At 38.3% G+C, this 22,688-nt stretch overlaps 1 protein-coding gene and 1 long non-coding RNA gene across 4 annotated transcripts; both read left to right on the top strand.

Moving 5' to 3' along the window:
• Window positions 1–774: 774 nt before the first annotated feature.
• On the top strand, window positions 775–20,816 carry LOC122083293 (transcription factor TGA2.2-like). 3 transcript variants are annotated; one of them, XM_042651051.1, is made up of 12 exons: window positions 775–1,157; window positions 1,673–1,798; window positions 2,752–2,855; window positions 3,739–3,815; window positions 3,941–4,135; window positions 4,382–4,465; window positions 4,550–4,609; window positions 7,026–7,103; window positions 7,214–7,265; window positions 11,244–11,515; window positions 13,772–14,020; window positions 20,171–20,816. In XM_042651051.1, the coding sequence occupies exons 2-12, from the start codon at window positions 1,701–1,703 to the stop codon at window positions 20,315–20,317; spliced, it is 1,416 nt and encodes a 471-aa protein (XP_042506985.1). In that variant the 5' UTR covers window positions 775–1,157; window positions 1,673–1,700; the 3' UTR covers window positions 20,318–20,816. The 3 variants fall into 3 exon arrangements, with proteins under 3 accessions (XP_042506985.1, XP_042506983.1, XP_042506984.1); XM_042651049.1 differs by having other exon boundaries at window positions 777–1,157; window positions 1,628–1,798; XM_042651050.1 differs by lacking the exon at window positions 775–1,157 and adding an exon at window positions 1,182–1,467 and having other exon boundaries at window positions 1,628–1,798.
• LOC122083294 lies at window positions 14,031–18,733 on the top strand. The gene is made up of 2 exons (XR_006141615.1): window positions 14,031–17,137; window positions 17,303–18,733. It is a non-coding gene; the product is annotated as an uncharacterized LOC122083294 (long non-coding RNA).
• Window positions 20,817–22,688: the final 1,872 nt, after the last annotated feature.

The following is a 22,688-nucleotide window of genomic DNA, read 5'->3' as shown; positions in this document are numbered from 1 at the left end:
TATCAATAGTTATAGTTTCATGCCGTATTACACAAATAATATCTCTCTAAGTTTTATAAAATATTCAATGATTAAAATTAAGGAGAAAAAACGTCTCCAGGTTACGTACCATACATTAACGCCTTTTTGTGTCTCTCTCCTCCCTCATATGAAATGATATATTTGTTCCCGACTGTGAGAAGAGAGAGAGAGAGACATAAAGGGACACTGCAATATGCTACACGATCGAGAACTCAATCCCTTAAGATTATTACATCATCCTTACAAGGTATATAACCAAATGCATCATACATAAATCCCATAATAGATTGCATGGTCAAAGAAACATTTGGCTCTAGAAACAACAGAAACATATCACAATCAAAACATGAAACCAAAGAAGAGTCAAAAGAGAGGAGTTGTACATAATGCTGTTTTTGAAATGGTCCAACAGGTCTTCAAGTGCAAACTACCAAACTACTAAACCAGGTAGTCAATGGAACTGGCTCAGGTCCATTTTGTTTTTGGGTTGATTTGTATTCTAAGAAGTCAAACAATTGACCACTGATCAGTGGAAAGCAGACAGTGGCAAAATGGTAAATCTAAAAAATTAAACAGTGGCAATGTTGTAAAATTGGAAATCTGTGGGGTTGTAAACTTATCAACTCCATAAGCCCAAAAAAAAAAAGAGGGAAAAAACTCCGCCCTTCCTGAGTTCCCACTACAGCTTTCTCTATGTGGGAGGTGTGAACTGTGAACACCCCTATCCAGATTCCAGACAGACTCCATAGTCCACGATCAGTTCTTTACAAAGTTGGAAATCTCTGACACAACTCACAGGAAAAGATTATTTAAATGGAAAGGAATTAAATAAATACCCCAAACAGTAAAAATCAAGGAAGAAAACAATAGAAAAAAGGGGCTGAGAGTATTTGGAAATTCAACTGAAAAGGACGTTTGGAGATTGGAATGGTCTGAACGTCACCCTTTTCTTTACCATTTCTCTCTGTCTTTCACTTACTCTTTCTTACCCAGCAAGACGGAAGATCGAAGTTTTATGAGGTTGGTCGGTCTGAAATTTGGAGATAGAGAGAGGGAGAAGCGATTTGCAGAGGCGGAGAGAGTATAGTTTAGGACAAGAGGTCAAAAAGGGCGATTTTGATCTTGATAAAGATACGGTAATTAGGTTTTGTTTACTTGTGTATCGATTTTGGCTTCTGGTTTTTTTTTTTTTTTCAAAGTTGTTAGTTTGGTACTAGCTAGGGAGAGGGTCGTGGGTTTTTCAGTCGTTTCTGAAGGATATAGCTTGAAAAATTGCTGCTTTTGTTGATCTTTGGTACTGGATTTTAAGCTCCTTTTAGGGTTTTTAAGGTTAAAGACGCTGGTGATGATAAGCTCTTGTTAATCTCTCGGTGGAGTTTGGGTTGTGTTGTAATATATTCACTTTTTCTGGGAAGGCTGCGACTAGAGCATGATCTTTGTTATAAGGTTTTTCTTTGTTTCCATTTTGGTTTTTGTTTTTATTGGCCAGTATTGTAGAGTTGAAGTCTGATAGTTTTTTTTTTTTCTTCTTATATTTATATTTTGGGGTTGGGTGTTTTTGAGTTTTTAGGGTTTCTCTTAACTTGCTGAGTTTGCTGAAGTTTAGGGTTTTTGGGTCTCCGGTTTTCGTCTTGGGTTTTGGGGGATTAAGGTGGTGATGGTGATGGTGATGGTGATGCATGGGCAGTAGAAAAGTGAGGGCTGGTGCAGAAAATGATAAGGAAGCAGCAGGCGGGATGCCGAGCTTCATTCCTCAACTACCTGCTTCTCATGCAGTGTAAAGTTCCTCTTAAACACTTATCTTTTGATTGATTTAACTTTTGTAAAGTTCCTCTTAAACACTTATCTTTTGATTGATTTAACTTTTGTTTTTGTTTGCATTTCCTGTTAGCTATTGCTGTTTTTTTCCATTCTTTGCCTCTAGCTTCTCTGAAGAAATTGTGGTCCTTTTGTTTTGATGATCTTTTGGTAATCCTTTTATTGTTTTTTTCTTCTCAATATCTCTGCATTTATTGTCTAGGTTTGGACTCATTTAGAATTCCTCTCTTTAATATTCATAATACTCCCTTTGTTCTATTTTTTTTTTTTTTAGTGCACTATTGGCACTGGATGTGAATGTACAGGCAGAGGAACGTTGAAACCTTTTCATCTCCAAACTAGTTACTCTTTTGGTTTGGGTAGATGTATAGGTGCATTGTGATCGATTTATGATGCTTTGACTGAATTCCACTATTTTGAGAGATGAAAACTTTGAATTCCGGTTCCCCACACAACCCCCCCCCCCCCCAAAAAAAAATTATGGTCATCAGGGTTAGAAAGTTTGGCCTGAAGATCATATTTGGGTGTAGGGAGTTGGACAGGGTTTAATGCTAGTAAGTTTGGAAATGTCACATCAGTTCCTTGGGTGTATAATGCCAATGTGACAAGTGGGTACAATAACATGAAATTGAAAGAAACAGCTTCTAAGATATAGCGTATATGAGGAATATACCAAATTGCACTAACCAAAGAAGAAGAGAATACATGGAGTTACCAGTGATCAAATGAACTGGTGTAAATGAAGGTGAAATAATAGCCCTTGGGCTAGAGGGAGACTTTTCCTTAGCTACTGGAGAAAGCTTGATTGCAGTTTTCAGTTTGTTACCTATTACTTTGTGGAATTTTTCATTTACCCTTTACAGTAGCACATCTTACCAATGCAACTATTGTTTCTTGTATTATGGGTTTCAGTGGCACAGAAGGAAATAACACCCCTTCTTCTCAAGTTTCTGACTTTGGGGCACTGGATAATTCTGTTGGATTTCGCATAGAGGATGCTGTTGGCCTCAGTAGAAGTATGTATCCGTGCTCATTTTTCTGTATTTCAACTTGCATAGAGATGATCTTTTATCAATATTTCAACTGTCGTGCAACCATCCAATTTTATCTGTGCTGCTATGTTCTTTTGTAACTTCATTAGAAACATAAGAAGTTTATTTCTCTTGTATTAACTGCAGGTAGTTTGTTGCATAATGTTTTGGTCTATTGTCTTATGATATTTCACCTTTTGAAGTCATGAGGGAAAACTGGCCTTTCTCTTGTCTCTCTCCTTCTTCTTCCTTAATTAAAAAAAAAAAAAAAAAAAAAAAAAGAAAGAAAAGAAAAGAAAAGAAAAAACAGCAGAAGCATAGTATCAGCACACAAATAAATGTGCATGTTTGTTGGTCAAGTTTGTCAATTTTTGTTTGAAGCCTGATTTATGAACTCATTGGCTTATCATTTCATAGTCTTTTATTGAGGGGCATGGATATGCACTTGGTTTCAGTGCTGACATGGCACTTTCTGTGAAAATTATTTAGGCTCATATGGAAAAGAGAAGTTTGGTGTCTGGCACTGACATGTACAGGGAAGCTGGTCGTAAGACAGCAGAATTTTGGAAATGGATTGTCTTTGTTACATAGTCTTTAATAAATGAGTTGGTTGGGCAGTTAGGATTCTTGATTTAACCATTGGTTGCACATTTTAGATGGATCACATCAATTACAATATGCCTTTTGTAATAATTCTTCTACATTCACTGCTTAGTTTATTGATGAGAGGTTTCTTCTCCGTTTTTAATTTTGAAAACCTCTCTACTTTTTTGAAATTTTGATGCAAAAGTGATTGTTTCTGATTCATTTTTTATGATCATATTGCTTTCTGATTTTTTTTTTTCCTGATCAATTTTGTCCTTTGAAGACCCTGTATTCAATCCGACAAAGTCAACCGGACAGACTGCTACTTTGGACCCTTTGCAATTTGGCAATTTTGCCAAGGTAAGTCTAAATGTTTCCTGCTAAACTTGTGTGAATTTGTGATTTAATGGTAAATATTTCTGCTTGTTGATTTTATTCAGTGGTTGTGTGAGGCTGATTCTTTTTTGTTCTTCCTCGAAAAACAGTCTTTTGTTGCCTCCGATATAACGCCACTTGCTTCTAGAGCTGTGCCTCAGAGGTTTCCATCACATAAGGGACAACCAAATTTGGGTTCTATATCTAGTGGTCATTTTGAGAACTGGGGAGACTCCACAATGGCAGATGCCAGTCCTCGGACTGATACGTCAACAGACGTGGATACTGATGATAAGAATCAAAGGGTGACTAGTCTAATTTACACTCTTTCTTTACATTGGTTGTAGTATTATCTCTGCATTCTTTGTGATTATAGCTATTATTCAAATCTTATAATATCTATCTTCACCATGCATATTGCCATATCTGTTTCATCCCTTTGTTGCAGTATATTCAAACAATGTTCTTCCTTTCTGTATTTTTTTTTTCTTGTTATGTAAAATTGCACTGTGCGGTTAATGGATGAACTAAATTAAGTTCTCCTAGTGCAGATTGAAACTGGTCAGTCTCAGTCTACTGGTATTGCAGCTTCTGATTCTAGTGACAAATCAAAGGACAGAGCAGGGGATCAGAAGGTATAGCTTGAGTAGATATAATGGATACTTCGTTAGATGGGTTAATAGTATTTGGTTATTTATAATATGTTTTATATTTTCCAGACACTTCGTAGGTTAGCTCAGAATCGTGAAGCTGCAAGGAAAAGCCGCTTGAGGAAAAAAGTAAGTTTTCTTGATGTCTTTCCGTCTTATTGACTTTATTTGCCTTTAATGTCTATAGTATGGGATATGATAGCATATGTTGCATATGGAGGTTAGTAGTAAGCCTCTTCAGTATAGGTTATACTGGGAATCATCAACTAAGGGGCTACCTGTTCTTATTGTACTTGTATTTAGATGTTATTCTAAATTTTACTTATTGAGAAGTTCTTTTTTGTCAGTCATATATGAAAGACCAATAGGTAGACCAAAGGTGACTTGGGAAATAGTGAGAAAGATATGAATAGCCTAGGATTGACAACTAACATCACCTTAAATTGATTTAAATGGTGGAACAGAATTCATATTGCCAATTCGATTTAGTTGGGGAAAGGCCTAGTTTGAGTTGGGCATCTATAGGTTCCCTCTATTAAATTATGTGGTAAAAAAAGTAGTACATGGTATTGCTTATGCCTGAAATTATGGCTACTATGAAATGGAACTGGGAGCCAAAAACCAGACGGAATAGTATGAGGAAGAATGAAGTAAACACTTGCCCTGGCGTGTTGGGTTCCCTTTCCTTCAGCCTCCCTCCACACGTTCCCATGCCTATCGAATTCCTTCTTAATTCAACAAGATGAGAGGTTTAGGCTTCTCACTTAACTAATCACTGGAGTAAGAAAAGATACGTGAGCACAACGGTCTTAGGCTCTCTTTGGTATCATTTTATTTTATTTTATTTTTTGTTTTTCTGACATCAAAACATTTTTTGCAGGTGTTTGGTATTAATAGTTTGACCTATTTGTATTTAAAATAATTCAGAATAATACAAAACCATAATAGGGTCAAGACCCATTCATTTATAATGGCCTCAAGTTGTTTTGGCCATTTATGTGCTCAACATTAATGCACACGTGTTCTAACAGCTAAAAAATAAGAGTAAAATGGTGATTTCAACATCCTGTTGTAAAATCTTCTTTCTTTCCTTTTCTTCCCCATGCTATTTCTGCCACTGCATCTCCACTTTCCTCCCTCTCGCTGAAGTGACCCTCCTCTATGCCGTCGTTGGAATGTGTTTGTTGTTGGCCCTTGCTTTTGGGACGAAGCATTCAGGTACAGGACAATCAGAACAGATTGCTCTGTCTCTTCTTACCTTTCATGATAGATTGGTTAAACAAAGCAAAAAGAAAAAAGGAAACGGACAAAAAAAGCAATGGCATGGAAACATATTTTTATTGACCAATTAAAATTGTCTTCCAGGGTACTCATTCGATCTAAGGACTGTCAGAATTGAGAAATTCTATGGCTCTTTTTTTTTTTTTTAATGGAAATTTCCCAATTTTTTTTTCCACATCTTGTCATTTTGGGTGCTCGATACTACCAACGAAAGCTATAGTCCTGTCACTGGAGATCTACTTTGTGAGATCATTGTTTGGACTTCCTGAATTGCTGAAAAGTTTAGTCAGTTGACAGCTTTTATGATCCAAAATTGCTAATTAATTACTATTGTATGTGATGAAATTGGACCATCTGCATTTTATCATATGATTGGGCAATATATTTATAGGGAGGTTACATTGTAACATCTTAAGTAAGCCTATTAACAAGCAAAGCTGAGCCGTGGTCTACCCATCTTGTCGAGGCTCTTCACATGCATGAGGAGCTGAGTCCAAACTTGTCTTGCAAAGATTTTGGTCGATGCAACTTCTTTTGGTTTCCCTTGCAAGTTCTTAAATTACCAGGTCCTCTACTGCTCAATTGTCGAGTTTAACAACAGACAACAAAAAAACATTTTTCGACTTCTTCAGTTTTTAAAAATTTTATATGCACAGAATTACTGTTGTCTTTGTTCTTTTACATTTCTGTGTGTGTTGGAGAGACCGATAGTTTAGTGGGAATCTAATTTAGTGGAAATTTCTCTTTCCATTTATATTTTAGATAGTCCTCTGCAAGGGTTTATTTAGTTGATAATATGTGGCTCTTGTTTGGTCATGAAATCTTGGTTTACAATATTTGTGCATTGTTACTTAATATTAGAGCTGCGTAATATCCATTTTCTAATAACCTGACCCGAGCACGAGTTTTTGATAGTCCGAATCGGTCTTATTGCATTATTGGTTTATGTGCATAATGAACTTTTGAATTGATTTAATATAATTGAGGTGGGTGGGTCCTTTGTCTCCCAACATAGTCCTCATATTAACAAGGCAGAATGTTTTAGTTGGCCATGTTATTTTAGAGCCATTTGTGTTCTCAGAGTTCGTTATGAAAGTGGATGTGAGCTCCCACGTACCTAGTTGTATCCATTTTAATGTTATCTTGCTGTTTGAAGTTCTGATAAAGGACTCCACATTTTTGCATTAACGTAAGCTATAATTCTACTGTATTCTTATTGATCACAGGCATCGACTGAGTTCCTTTTCTTTTTTGCTTCTTTAAGGCATATGTCCAACAGTTAGAGACCAGCAGACTGAAGCTGACACAACTTGAGCAGGAGCTTCAGAGAGCTCGTCAGCAGGTCTGTCTATAGATTCCTTTTTTTTCTGCTCTTAATTAATTGGTTTGTATACTCCAAATGGTTTATATGTAATGCATATTTACCCTCAGAAGTTTCTTTCCATCATGTAGGGCATTTTTATTTCGAGTTCTGGAGACCAATCTCATTCAATGAGTGGAAATGGTATTCCCACTTGCTCTCTTACCTTGTCTCTTTCTGTAGTAAGGTTCTCAATTATGGGAGATAATTTTCTCTGTTTGTACATGCTAGAAGTATGTTTACTTCACTACTCTAGTAAAGTACAGGTAGGAGAGACAAGTTTCCTGTGACTCTGGAAAAGCAAGTTTTACTTTGTTGCAAGTGGTTTTACTGAATGATAAAATGCAGATTCTATAGATCTGATGTAAATTCTTTGGTATCTGGATAGCATAGAGATAATTAGAAGCAAACATTGGATCTAACTACTTGTTAACCTGGGGAAGTACTACCATTTTCTTTATCCCCCTTCTTTTCCTTTTTTGCTGGGTTGGAGTTGGGGGGTAAGTGCAATGTGTTACAGTTTTTTCTTTGTGGGGAAGGGGTGTTCATGATAAAACAAAGAGGTCATTGAGAGATTACAGCAACTGCCAAACTAAGCTGAGCGAAAATGTTTCCCATTTGCAAGGATTAAAAGTATCAGTATCGGTTTCTGTATCGGTCGGCCAAGATTAAGATACGTATCGGAGGGTATCGTATCGTATCAGATCAGAGATACGCTAAGATACACTAAAGATATACAGATAAATGGATAGGAAACACTTTTTTATACACTTGTGCATATAATTTTTTTTTTAAAAAAAGCTATATATAACATGTATTATGCATAAACACTAAAATGGAGAATATTGCAAATCCAAGGTTTGTAGTCATTTATGGGTTGAATATGGATTCCCAACCTTAATTTCCACTTTAGTTAGAGAGAAAAATGGCTGGTAGCAACTTTGAAACAAAAACCCTGTCTCAAAAAATCATTTTTTGCTAAGAAATGACCCATCTTGGCCATTATTTACGTATCATACTGTATCGGTATGTACATACCGATACAGTATTTAACCTTGATTTTTAATTTTCATAGAGTATTGTTACGTTTTGGTATGTAACGGCGCGTATTGGTATGTATTGTACAATACATATCGATGCGAAGGGATTTTAAAATTTTCATGTAGCGTATTGGTAGTATTGTATGGTAAGAGCTGATTCAGAAACGTATCGGCCGATACAGTACGATACATATGGATCCTATAAACCATTCCCATTTGTATGATTCTTTTTTGATTGGCAAAGAGGGGAATAAATATTTGCAAAATGAAAAGGAAAAAAAATGTAAAATAGACAATGTATGGAATACAATAGGAAACACAAACAGTGTCTTTTATCTTTTCTGATCCTTTTGGAAACACCAGACAGAAAATGCTCTCAATATGCCATGTAGATTATATAGACTATTGAAGCTATTTGAAACTGCTGGCTTTCCCAAAAAAAGAAAAAAAGAATTTTCAACAAGCCTGAAATTCCTCCTTCCCTACCAGCTAACAAATCAGCAATAGTAACAAAACATTCAACCAATGGAGATCCACACCCAGCAAAATTGAGAACAAAACCTCAGGGTGAGATGTGGCACCACCTCCCATTGCACCCATCTGCAATCTTTGAAATTTTGGTGAAATTACCAAAATATTTCGGTGTTGCGAAGAAACTGAAACAAAATTGCTATAGAAATTTGGTAAAATTTCACCAAAATATTTCGGGTTTGGCAAACTTTCTACCTTCATTGGATTGTTCAAGTGGTGCCCTTCTGTGAGGAGTCTCTTCTGATTACGATATCTAACTTCAAACGCCTGTAAAAATTGCAATATAATTATGTTCTATAGGGAAGCCAATTGTTAAAATGACCTACTTACCTAGACTGATTGATGCAGTTGGGCATTGGGTTTAGGGATATCTTTTGATTTGATTCCTTTATTTCTTTCCTTTTTAGAGTTAAAACTTATTTGGTAGTATTCTTATTTGAGTGAGATTTTATTTCTATTTTTAGACTTAGATGCAAGTTTAATTCCATTCCAGATTAGGAAGGTCGGTTTTTGAGTCTTTATATACGGCTGTGTAGTCCATTGTTGACAGATTTTGGAATATAAAAGAGTAGTTTTTTGGTTTGGAAACCATGGCCGTGAGCTCATACCTCTTACTCCCCTAATCTTCTTCTCTTCTTTCCTCTTTCCTTTCTTTCTTCCTTGCTTTCCTGTTCCGTTCTTCCGTGTTTCTGTTCCAGGCGACACTTGCAGCCAAGAAAGGAGGTTCGATCTCCTTCGATAGGGTTTCATTCGTCTTGTGGTTGTGGCCGAAGGTGAAGCTACTGCTGCGATCCATGTCCTTGGTCATCGCCCTTCAATTCTCCTGGTTTTCACAAGAGATGAACTCAGTTCAGACCTTACCTGCAACTACTGCTGATTTTTCCAAGTTTCAGAACCCTATATTCCAAGTATTGCTTGAATCCTTGAGCTGTACTGGTTTGGATTCGTCCAGCAGGCTTAGGTGACAGTAGATCTGGAATCTCAGAGCTGTTGAAAGAGATTCCAAGGGCTGAAGCTTGATTTCCTCTTTTGGTGTTCAATGCGACTCCCTTGGCTGTCGTGAGGTTGAAGACAAACTCAAAAGTGAGTTTTATTTTAGTTTTATTGTAACATCACATAAATAGCCCTCTCTTTATTCTAATTCTGTTTTGACCCTTACCTCATAATTGTTTCCAACATCGTCCCATACAGAAATTAGAAAAGACCCTTGCGTCCCATACCACTTTCACCTCTCATCACACCCCTTTGCAGTCTGGTTATTTTCCAAATTGCCACTTTGCTAACTTTGATTATTTTTCCAAATTGCCATTATTTTTAAATAATTAGTTATTGCAAATTTTAGTGGGTCCATAAGTGATTTGATTCCGAGTTTTGGAATCCGGATCCGCAGCATTGATTTGAATCACATTCTCCAAGGGAAGATTGTTATCTTCATCGCCCTTGGAGAATGCCATGGCATGTTGTCTAGTTGTTCTCAGAGATTGCACTATTTAGCTACACGCCTACACTTGCCAAATGGTTCTTACTAAGCATTTTGTGAACATTACAGTTGTTACAGGCCTTCTACAATACCTAGTTGATTGCGAAGTAGTTAGATTACAGAAAGCTCTGATGAAACCAATTTCCTAATGCTCCGTTACTATTGCACTGTAGGTAGTAGTTACAGCTATAACTGTGTATACACGGTCATAGACAACTATAATTATTCCTGTACACGATCTAGGTAGTAGTTACAGCTATAACTGTGTGTACACGGTCATAGACAGCTATAATTATTTCTGTACACGATCATAAATAGCTATAACTGTTTGCCTATCATGGTTATAGATTCTGTATTCCCTCTTAATACTCCATACTTTTTTTTCTTCCTCTCCACTCTTTGTTATGTCTTTTTCCTCCTTACTATGAGAACTCTGATTACCAATATTGCACAAGGTGCCAACTATGAAGCTACTGCAGTAGTGCCCCCACCCCACCCCACCCCACCCCACCCCACCCCAACCCAACCCAACCCAAATAAAATTAGAGGAAAAAAGAAAAAGAGAAAAAGAAGAGAATAAGGCAAGTGGCAAAGAAATACAAAATAAGTTGCAACCTAAGTTGGTAGAGTAGCAGTTTGTTATGTTGTATTGTTGTTATAGTAATAACTTCTGGATCCTTTGTTATCTTCTGGGATGTCCGTAGAAAGCTGTATATGTTTCTTTCTTCCCAAAATTGGAAATAAAGGAAACAGATTCTGGGCCAGTAAGCTTAAATCTCTTGCTTTTGGTGAGAATCATTCAAACTCACTGTGGCCTTGCTGAAAATCATAGAAACATGCACTGACCCTTTATCTGAAAACTTAAAAAAGACAAACTGTGCAAGTTTTTTTTTTTTTTTATTGTTATTATTATTATTATTATTATTTATTTTACATAAAAATATTTTTTACTTTTGTTATATGAGTGGCCTTGTGGTTGTTGTTGCCTTGGAATTCTCTTGATATCATTTAGTCATGAAGGAGATCATCATAAATTTTCTTGGGATAATTATTGATTATTCTATTTTTCAGGGGCCTTGGCATTTGACATAGAGTATGCACGGTGGCTTGAAGAGCACAACCGACAGATCAATGAGCTGAGGGGAGCTGTCAATTCCCATGCAAGTGATAATGAACTCCGTCTTATAGTAGATGGCATCATGGCACACTATGATGACATTTTTAGACTTAAGGGCATTGCAGCAAAGGCTGATGTCTTTCACATGCTATCGGGAATGTGGAAGACACCTGCAGAGAGGTGTTTTCTGTGGATTGGTGGTTTCAGGTCTTCTGAACTACTTAAGGTGCGCAATAATTTGATGTTTTCATGGTGTCTGTGTATGGGAAGTGAACTGATATTTGTCTTTTAAATGCCAACTAATGTTTTTAAGTCTCAGAAAGAATCATATGATGTGTTCTCTTGAGACTACACATTTCCAGGTCCAAAAGTTGTGTTTGTTCTCTTCTTGGAGTTGGATTTCTTTTGTTGGTGGGTATATGTGTGGGTTGCATCAGGTGTGGCATTGTGGGGTTGGCAGAGGGATCATGTAAAATTTTGATAACAAAGGAAGAAAATAGCTGTTTCAGCATCAACACAAAGTGTCTTTGTTTCTTGCTGACTGTGTTACATCTTCTTTACTCAAATTTATCTTTTTAGGAAAAAAAGAATATGGCTTCTTGAGCGTATGGTTATTTATAAAAACTACGAGCATATTCAATTATTGGTACTTGCCGTTGTGCCAATCTGTTATTCTTGGTGGCCATAGTTGTTAAGGTGTCACCTAGGGGATGCCTTGGTCCCCTTGTCTTTTTCCCTCCTCAGTGCCTAGGGTTGCGTAGAGTCTGACAACAATGTTGGTGGTAACAAAAATATTCTCGGCCCCATTTATGTAGAGGGATTTTGATGGGTGGGATTGTTGGGGTGGGAAAGTTGTCAAAAATTCCTGCAAATCATGGTATTTTGGGTCGTTTGTATGTGTTGAGGTGGAAATTTGGGCAGACAAACAAAAAGTTGTCTTAGTTTACTGTTGGCTGAGGTGTCAAGCAGTTTCTCCTACCACACCCCCTTGCAAAGTCCTATCGATTTGGTGAGACTTTTGCCGATTTCCAGGGGGAAGCTGCAATGCTCTGCAACCAAGCTGAGCTGAGCTGAGCAATCTCTGCAACCCACCTGCAACTTCCTCCATACTTCCAAATCTGCCCTCTCTGCAACTTCTACCCCCTTCCAAGTCCACCCTCTTTGCGGCGATCTCCGCCCACTGAAACCTCTGCCATCTTTGCGATCCTCTTGGTTGTTCAGGGTGACCATGACGACATCAGAGAACATTTGTAAAGCAAGGAGCCATACAGGTGGAGTCGTCGCCAGCAAGTAGTGCTCGAGTAAAGTTGAGGTGACCTGAGTCCTAACTAGACCCTCAGCTTCAAAACCGCTCTGTCCGACTGAGCGACCAAGAGACTCTCGTACATGGTCTGGTTGTAATTGCATTTGCCACCAGCTTCTTTCTGTTGGAGCATCCAGAGTGAAGATGGCTCCTGCCACAATGGTGAAGCAGATGAAGATGTACCTGTAGATCGCCTGGGCTATAGTCGGTTTACAGACACCATCCCATCACTGCTTGAAAACATCCTCCAGCAGCCTGTGCCATCGGTTATTTTAAGAAAGCAGCCCCCTTCAATCTGTGCCTCTTTGCTTGCACAGCCACTGCACCCAAGACCAGCCCCTCACCACTGCAATCGCCTCTCACGTAAATCACTGTGCATCGCCCATCGCTGCAAATGGGAAATTCAGCCTTCGCTGTCATCCATTGCACCCCTCTTTGTAACCTCTTTTTTGAGAACCCAAAACATCTTATCCTCTCTAAAATCCCTTTCTGAGAATCCAACACACCTGTTGTTTCAGTTTTTCCCCAACCCACCATTCTCTTGGCACTGCAAAAAGGCGCATCTAGCTATCATCTCTCTAACCTGCAATGACCTGTGAGCATCGTTTAGAGAAGATGAGGATCCTTCATCTCTGTATCTGTCTCCCCCCTTGTCACTGGAACTGTTCCAGAGTTCTCCCACACTCGAATAATCAAACGCTTATGGAATTGGGAAAGTTGGGGAATCCCATTATGGGTTTTCATTTTTCTACCCCTGTTGGTCACTCTACCAACATATGGGTCCCACCTTAGCAACCCCATGAATCCCTCTAAATGAATGGGGCCCTTGTGTATTTATGGAAGGAGAATAGGAGTTTTTTACTGTCTCCCTTTTCTTAAGGCATCATTGTTGTATGTGGAATCTGCCTGTTTGCTTCTACCTGACATGCAAGCTTTGATTTTCCTATTCCAGCATTATAGATTCTTAGACCGTTGGTAGGTCAAGAGAACCCTCTCTTAGCAAGCTGTTGAGTGAACATATGGCCCTGCAATAAAATTTGAGAATTGCAAGCATCGATTCTCTGTTTCTGGGATGCTGAGTTTCTTAGTATGATCCTTTGTTGACTTGAAAATTGAATTTCTTTTGAGCATTTTTAGGATATATACTTTATTTGGTAAACCAACCTGGTGCTGTTTCAGCTTCTCGTTAACCAATTGGAGCCTTTAACTGAGCAACAGTTGGTTGGAATCTGCAACTTGCAAGAGTCATCCCAACAGGCTGAGGATGCCCTTTCTCAAGGAATGGAAGCGTTGCAGCAATCTCTAGCTGAGACATTGGCTAGTGGATCTCTTGGCCCCACTGGGTCATCTGGTAATGTGGCAAACTATATGGGCCAGATGGCTATGGCCATGGGAAAGCTTGGCACACTTGAGAGCTTCCTTCGTCAGGTAATTTTTGTCTTAGTTTGTTTTTTTTTTTTTTTTATATACTTATGTTTACCTTACTACTCCACGAGACTCCAGGACTAGGTTAGATGCTTTAGGCATCGACTTTAATTTACTACTGTTCTCTTATTGGCTGTTATTGAACTGTGTAGACTGTAGGCTCTCTTTCCTTTATATAATCTGTATCATTGCATAAGGGGCAAAGAGCCACAGATGAATTTTTGCGTGGTCTCTAATCCAAGATTGGTTTGATTTACAATGTTGGTGCTGTATACTGCAACACTTACTCTAGGTTTGTGGTATGTGCACAAGTTGTTTGCATCATCAGTTGTGAATGAACAAGTTTCTTGTTACTAATTAAGAAATAGATCAGGAAAAAATTAAAAACATGGGCCATATTTTATTGCTTTTTTTTTTTTTTTTTATGAAAAATGATCACTTAACACATTGGTTTGAGTATTGCTTGCATAGGGTGGGCATTATTGATTCAAATTCAATACTAGGTATACCTCATTTGCTACAAGATTCAGTGGCATCTAATACATTTTTTCAAGCACGGGAAGGGGGGGAGAGCAGGTCATTTTTTATTTTTAATTTTTTCTTGAGTTTTTCTTATTCAAGTTTTGGGTGGGCAGTATGGTGATGACTAATTGGCTAACGTCAATAGACACTTCAAAATTTATTCTACATGCATAGATGACATTTCTAAAGTGAAACTTCCATGTTCATGGTGACAACTAAGCTGTTTGTATGAGATCTCTGGCAATGGAGCACTGGATATTGGTGACTAGCTTTCAGGCTATTCTGACCCTCAAAACAGTGGAGAGAGGTTATTTGATGCAGACAGCCATAGATTTCCCCCTAAGTCGGGGTTTAAACCAAAATCTTATGAATTAGAGTTGGGCTTGGTTTTGGAGGTTTGGAAGGGGAGGCTTGAACAATTGGTCTTGTAGCAGAATGAGAAAGTATGGTCAAGTGTAAACTTACAGTATGTCGAGGATCGGGGATTTATATATGCTTGAATGTGGATGGAGTATATGGGCCGATGCAGTTGGTATTGTGACTGGCTTTGGGAAGATCTATGGCTAAGATATTACAGGTTTATACGGCTGTGATCTCTGGTCTCCTTGCATCAACTTTCATCTTTATGGTATCCTAATCACCTAACAGTCTTGACCAGGATTCTGCAGGAAAACCAGAATTGCAGGGATAAGTGTGGATCAGATTCAGGATGAAAATCTGTGGCTCACAATCCAGCTATAAAAAATTCAGGTCGAATGGTCTATCCAGGTCAAGACCTAACCCTCAAAATCTCACATTAATCCAACGGTGGATTGGGAGGTGTGGACTAGGCCAGAAAATAGGATCTCAAGTCAAAATTAGAAATTCAGGAATTTTAGATGTATTTTGAGATTGGTAACTTCTAAAGTGATAGGATTCAGAAACTCTTGACAGTCAAGAAATTAGAAAGCTTCTAAATTTGGAAGATGTTTGAAAATGGTAACTGATGAGCCTCAGTACTGTAGCACCATGCGCAGATCAGTAGCTTAATAAATTGAATTCAAATAAGCCAACATAATAGGATACTTAAAATTAGTAGCCTTCAAAAGAAGAAAAAAAAGAGAGAAGGTGGGTGAACAATGATCAGAACAAGGGAGCACTGGTATGCGACTACAGTATTGGTATTCCAATGCTCCTCTTGTAGTGATCAGACTTACTGTAACAAGGACTGAAGATATGCTCTGCAACATGGGGTGAGTTTTGAAAATAGAAACCCAGACTATGACAAAGAGGAACTGAAAATTGGATACCTTGTCAACTGTAGGAAATGTAGAACGACGGCTGACTTGAGGTGTGCAGTTGAAGATGAAGAATTGAAAGAAGAACATGGAAATGTTGGTCTCCTATAGAAGATGGCCTCTCACCAATCTCCATCTTGGAATCTCACCTAGGTTTGCTCTCTCTCGCAGCTGGCCTCTCATACTAACGCACATGAACATAGCAAGGTTCTATTTTCTTTCAAAACCCCGCCCGGGGGGGGGGGTGGACTGGCCCTTCTTTATTAATAGAATTGCCTTGCTACACAGGAAGGGAACTCTCCTTAGGTAAGGGAGAGTTTTAATAGAATAGAAACTAAATAAAAGCTTACAAAAATAGAAACTCATATGTAGAAACCTAATATACTAAATGACTATGAAACAGAAACTAGAATCTTAAACAGAAAATAATCTCCAAAGAATATTCTCCACATGAGGCAGCTTTATGACTTCTTGAAACTCCTCCACACAGCTGACTGGTCCTAAAACAGACTCATATTGAACCCACAAAGAACCAAACTAAACCCGACCAGGTTAACTCAGGGCTGGACCTAGTTTAGGCCTTTATTTGTGCGGGAATGTTTCTGCTGGAACCTCTGATCCACATCACATCAACTCGTCATTTCTCTAGCTTTTCAGGTTGTGAGACGGTTTGGTTTTAGGAAATTTGCAGTTATATTTCTGAATGTGAATATTCTGCTTCAACTGAATATAACAACGTGAATGCCATAGTGAATTGGCATCCAAGGTACTGTTGGGTCACATATACCATGGTTGTCATGTTTGAGGATCCCCCCCCCCCCCCTTCTTATATTGCAAGAGAAAATCCGGCGAATGAAAAGATTAAGGTCTGAAGCATTGTGAATTGAATTGGCTGATACACGTCAATTGGTAGAGGCCGATCGGATGTTACCTCTTGGAAGAGATGATTTGGTTCTATGGAAGTTGAAATTACAGTCTCTGGTATAAAGCATGTGCTTGCAAGAGTGCTTTGCCTCTCAGAAAGGATACAAGTGCTATCATCCTCCTACTGGTTGCCTCTTTGTTACTGTTGATGTCACCTTTCACGAATCTGAATCATACTTCCAATCATCTCTTGAGGGGGAGAATGTTATGACCAAGATTCCTTCTAGTACCTTTCTCATTGACACTATTTGTATTGAGGGGGAGGACAGAAGCGGTTCCTACTGAGGGGGAGGTTGGTGATGCTCTAATTCTGGAATTGACCAGCAGAAGACAAAGCAGCCCATCACCGGCCTACCATGTCGATCGGTACTTCCTGATTCACCTGCATTCTAGTAAGGTAATCAAATTCCTCCTGTCGATCATGATCTTCCTATTGCTGTTAGGAAAGAACTAATAGCTTCTACCCAACATCCTATTTCTAACTTTGTTTTTTACGAGTCACTGTCCCGTCTTATCGTGCTTTTGTTTTTTCTGTGTCTATTGTCTCTATTCTGCATGGTAGCTGCCACTGATCCCAAGTGGAAGGAAGCCATGATGGAAGAAATTAAGGTTCTGGGAAAAAATGGCACTTGGGACCTTGTTACTCTCCCAAGAGGAAAAATACCAGTGGGATGCAAATGGGTTGACTGTAAAGAAAAAAGCATAGGGCAGTATTGACCGATACAAGGCCAAGTTGGTTGCAAAAGCCTTTACCCAAACCTATGGCATCGATTACCAAGTTACATTTGTTCTAGTAGCAAAGATGAACCCAGTTCAGGTACTCCTATCATGTGCTACAAACCTTGGGTGGAGTCTTCAACAACTATATATTAAAAATGCTATCCTCCTCGGTGATCTTGGAGAAGTGTACATGGATACACCTCCAGGTTTCACCTCATCATCTACAAATGGAAAGGTGTGCAAGTTGAGGAAATCTTTGTATGGGCTCAAACAGTCACCAGGAGCTTGGTTCGACAGGTTTCTAAAGGCCATGTGGAAATTTGGATACATACAAAGTTATCTTGATCATGCCTTGTTTATAAATTGAAATGACAGTAAGATCACTACTCCTATCGTCTATGTTGATGATATAGTAGTAACAACCTTGCAGGTTGTGATGACGTAGAGATATCCAAGTTAAAGGATCAGTTGGCCGAGGATTTAAAACCAAAGATTTAGGCCCTCTCAAATATTTCTCGGAAATAGAGGTAGCCAGATCCAATAATGGTATTATTATTTCCCAACGAATATGTCCTAGACCTTCTCTGCAAAACTGGTATGATTGGTTGTAAGCCTGCACTCCCTTATTGAGGTCAACCATCAAATCAGTAGCAATGGTGCTGAACCTGTGGATAAGGAAAGGCATCAAAGGCTCGTTGGCAAATTGATATCCCTATCACATGCCATACCTGATATTGCCTATGCTGTGGGAGTAGTGAGTCGGTGTCTACACGATCCACAAACTGCACATCTAGACACAGTACACTGGATTCTGAGGTACCTAAAATCTTCTCTTGGGAAGGGAATTTTATTCTCCGATCATGGCAATCTGAAATTGGAAGCCTTTGCTGAGCTGATTGGACAGGTTATATAGATGATCGATGATCGACCTCTCCTAGGGGGAATGTAGTTTCTTGGAGAAGTAAAAAATGACCCATGATATCTAGATCAAATGCTGAAGCAGATTACCTCGCAATGGCTCAAGTTGTATGTGAACTCATCAAGGAGAAATTTGAACAAAGACTCTATTTACATTCTGTTTGTCAAGTCTGAAAATCAGCTAACTGATGTATTTTTAAAGGGTTTTTACTTGTAAGGTGTTTCATCCTATTATATGAACGTTGGGCATATGAGATATCTGTGCATCAACTTGAGGGGGAGTGTTAAGGATAGGATAAGTATGCCACCTCGTATATGTGTGTACGTGTACCACCTAACTTTGTACCACTTTCCATATTTGTTACTCTTTGTATTACGCTCATTCATTTTAAACAAAGATGGCCTCTATCATATCAGATAAGCCAAAGCATTCTCTCAATCTCTCTTCTCAACTTGAACCCTTTACAGCTTTGCCACCTTAGAGGACTGGTAACAGTGGTGTTGTCAAGGTGTAGCTTGCGAAACTGGCCACTTCAAACAGAGAGAGAGAGGGGGCTGAGCAATTCAATCCCAGGTTTAAGTATATGGCTTACTACGTATTAATATGCAAGCTAGTCAACTCCCTTTTGTCTATTTGTGCATGTGTCTTTCTTTGTTCTTTTCTTCTTCTTTTTTTTTTTTTTTGGGGGGGGGGGTGTTGTCGATTCTTATGGGAAACCTTTGGAGTACAGGCTTTAATTATTTTACTCCTTATAAATTATAGGACAAAGTGTTTACGCGCGTACTTGTGAAGAGGTAACAGCTACCTATTTCTGCTTTGTGGAAGGGTTAGGTGGCTATTCCATCTGTTCGATGTCTTGAAATGGTTTGGAATGATTGGCTGCATATCAATTTTCAGACGTCAAATTCAATCGTATACTCTCCCATGTATTGGCGTCTTCCCTTGGATTTTTAGTCCATCCATGTATGGATGCAATCTCTCCTAGTGAATTTTTGCATTCTTTGTTTTGCAACTTTGCAAACTCCGTATTAGCTGAAACTTGACATATGAGCACAGAGGATCTAGGGCCTTAACTGTCCACAAAATTTCATCCCAATCTCACCTGGTGTGTGGCAGAACCAAATGGCTGTCTGGAGAACCTTTCTAGACATGCCCATCTAGAAATTATGCTTTCTAAATTATGATATGGTCTGCTAAAGTGGATGTTATCTGTGTGCACAGGTTTTCTTTAAGGGTGGGGGTGGGGGAGATGGGTTTGAATCTTGTGACTTAATGCTCTACAGTATTCTTAGTATGTTTTAGGACATGAAATGGTGGATGTTATATATTCTTGGTTATTATTATTTAAGTTTATTTTGGTTGACAATTACCTCTTGGAGATGATTTTAAGATGGTTATGATTTCAGTTCAGCGGGCCTTGGAGGTCCTTAGTATCTTACAAGGGTGGGTCTCGAGGTAAATTGCTCTCTTGGAGCTTGTAATCTGCTAACTCTTACAACTGATGGGAGAGCTATAAGCAACTTTGTATCTGGATTCTTGTTTTGTTGTTTTGTTTTCCTTTTAGGGGTTTTTTCCCTTGCCTTCAGCTGGCTTCTTCTTCTTGTACAGTATACGCTTTGTTCCTTATTTATTGCTTTGAAATATTTATAATCCATAAAAGAAAATCATTTGCAGTTGATGTTTGCTGAAAGTAAGTTTCTAATATCTATATTCCTCTTTCCCTTGTACCATTCGTCATCCTTTTTTTTCTCTTGGAATTTTAAGTCATTATTTATTGTTGAATAATTATAGGCTGACAATTTGCGGCAACAAACTCTTCAACAAATGCACCGAATACTAACGACCCGCCAATCTGCCCGTGCCCTACTGGCCATACATGATTATTTCACTCGGCTTCGTGCTCTTAGTTCTCTCTGGCTAGCCCGTCCACGGGAGTGAAAAGCTGTGCACCTACTCTAAAACTGTACCAGAAAGAAATTGGTTCTTGCTTGAGGGCATTGGTGCCACAAGCTTTGGGTTCCAACATGGACAGTACTGGTTTGTCATTGGCAGTAATCTTGGTTGGCCAGCTGTTGGACACCCCAGATATTGGGAGGCATTGTGGTTCAGTGATCTACCCTTTTGCGGTTTCTCACCACTCCCACATTGTATTACTTGTTAATTTGGTTACCATTGTGTTGTATGTTTATTCTCATGTTTGGAACAGTAGTAGAAATAATCAGCAGTCACTTGTTATTTGTTGTAATCAATGGCATTTATAGCAACTCTTGCAGAATTTTGTATAAAGGGAATAGAGATTAAATTTAGCATGTCTACCACTTCTTGTCGATATATCTTCACTTGTGGAGTGATTCAAGGTGACAATAAAATAGCAAGAGTGCAGAATGTTGTATTGTTGTCTCCAAACACTAATTAAACGTATTAATTTGCATTATCATTTTGTGAGCAATGTGTGGATTTTATATATAATTCCAGGATTGTTAAGAATCCAAATTTATGGATTTTTTTGTAGTGGTGTTATGAAACCAACAATGGTGTTTGGCTTGGATCAAGATATGTAGATCCTTTGTGAGGTTGTAGGAGTAAAGTTTTTTCCATCTATTGTTAATGCAAGCTGTTTCAGGAAGGCATATGTGGTTGGATTTGTGTTCTTTGGCAGGATCTTCTTTACCCTGGATGGGTATAGAATATTTTAATGCGATGTTCTCTCATGAGAAGCGAGGGCCTGGTACTTTAGTATGGTTTCAGTAAGTGAATTTGCAGCTATGATGGATATCGCGTCACTGATTTCTATCCCTTCTTGTGGTTGTAAATTCACGTGATCAAATAATCGCAAGAGTTAGAAATTTTAGAGCAGTGTTAGATCGTACTTTCTGTAATAAGGAGTGGTTGGCTAAGTTTCCTGGTTGTTCTCAGCGTGTTTTTTCTCATGGTTACTCAGGTCATTGCCTGTTTTGTGTCATGTGATGGGATTCCCAAGCCTACTCAGTACAAATGTTTTTTAGATAAGGCATTGTGACGAAGGGAGTAGACTCAAACATTCTTACCTTGATTACTAAGGGGAAAAATACAAGTAGGTTAGTTTAGACCTTTTGCTTAGGAAATTTTTTTTTCTTTAAAATAATGCCGAAGATAATGGCATCTCGTTTAGCTCCGTTGCTTGGTAGTTTAATTTCAGATGAGCAGGGCACCTTTCGAAAAGGCAAGGTAATTTCTTCTAATATTTGTTTGACTTCAGAGTTAGCATATATCCAGAAAGTGTATGCCACTCTAGATTGGAATTTCATGTTTGATGTTCTCTAAAAGTTTGGTTTTTCTCGGGTGTAGATTAATTGAGTTTCATCAAATTTTGATTTCAACTCGCTTATCTGTTCTTGTGAATGGTGGTCCTATGGGTTTCCTTGGGATTGAAAGAGGTCTTCATCAAGGTGACTCTCTTTCTCTTTTACTCTTTATTATTGTTGAGGAGGTTCTCTGTTGCGGTATTGTAGAGCTCAGACTGACTGAAAAATTAAATACTTATCAGTTCATAAAAATGTATCTACGGCATCCCATTTGTTATACGTAGATGGCATTTTTATTTTTTTAAGTGCAGATTTTAGAGGCATGAATAATTTAAAAAGGTTCTTGGATTTATATCAAGATTATTCAGGGCAGAAAGTAAGAATTAAAAAAAAGTAAGATTTATCTCGGTAAGATCCCAATTAATAGGAAGTGAAGAATTAAAGAGGTTCTTAACATCCCGGAGTGCACTTTCCTTACAAGTTATTTGAGTGTGGAGATCTTCAGAGGCCGGGTAAAAGATCTTATTTTACCTTTGGTTGATAAATTCAGAGCAATTTTTTTTTAGTAGAATTCGGCGCAAAATTGACAGGATGGAATAGGAAGCTCCTATCTATGGCAGGAAGAGTGGAATTGGTTAAGACAGTTATGCGTAGCATCCATATTCATAATTTTTCAATTTATTTGACACCTGCGTTGTCCATAGCATTGGTGGAGCGATGAATAAAATTTTTATCTGGATTGGCGACGCTAATATCAAAAGCAATCACAGTGGCATGCTATATGTAAACCCCAATTTGAAGGGGTATGGGAAATTTCCGTCTAAATAAGGTAAATTTATCCTTGCTTACAAAATTATGCTGGTTCATTAAGAATACTGCCAAAGTTGCCCTACTTCTCTTCTTCTAGTTGGCGTATAAAGCATGTTTGTGATTTTTTGGGCCAAAATGAGAGATGGATTGTGGAAAATAGATCAAAAATAAATTTTTGGAGGGATCATTAAATTTTTAATAGGTTATTTGCAAAG

The sequence above is a fragment of the Macadamia integrifolia genome, chromosome 7, assembly GCF_013358625.1.
Source record: "Macadamia integrifolia cultivar HAES 741 chromosome 7, SCU_Mint_v3, whole genome shotgun sequence".
In the NCBI taxonomy this organism is placed as follows: domain Eukaryota; kingdom Viridiplantae; phylum Streptophyta; class Magnoliopsida; order Proteales; family Proteaceae; genus Macadamia; species Macadamia integrifolia.
Note: the sequence above shows the minus strand (reverse complement) of the source record. Positions and strands in the feature narration are given on the sequence as shown.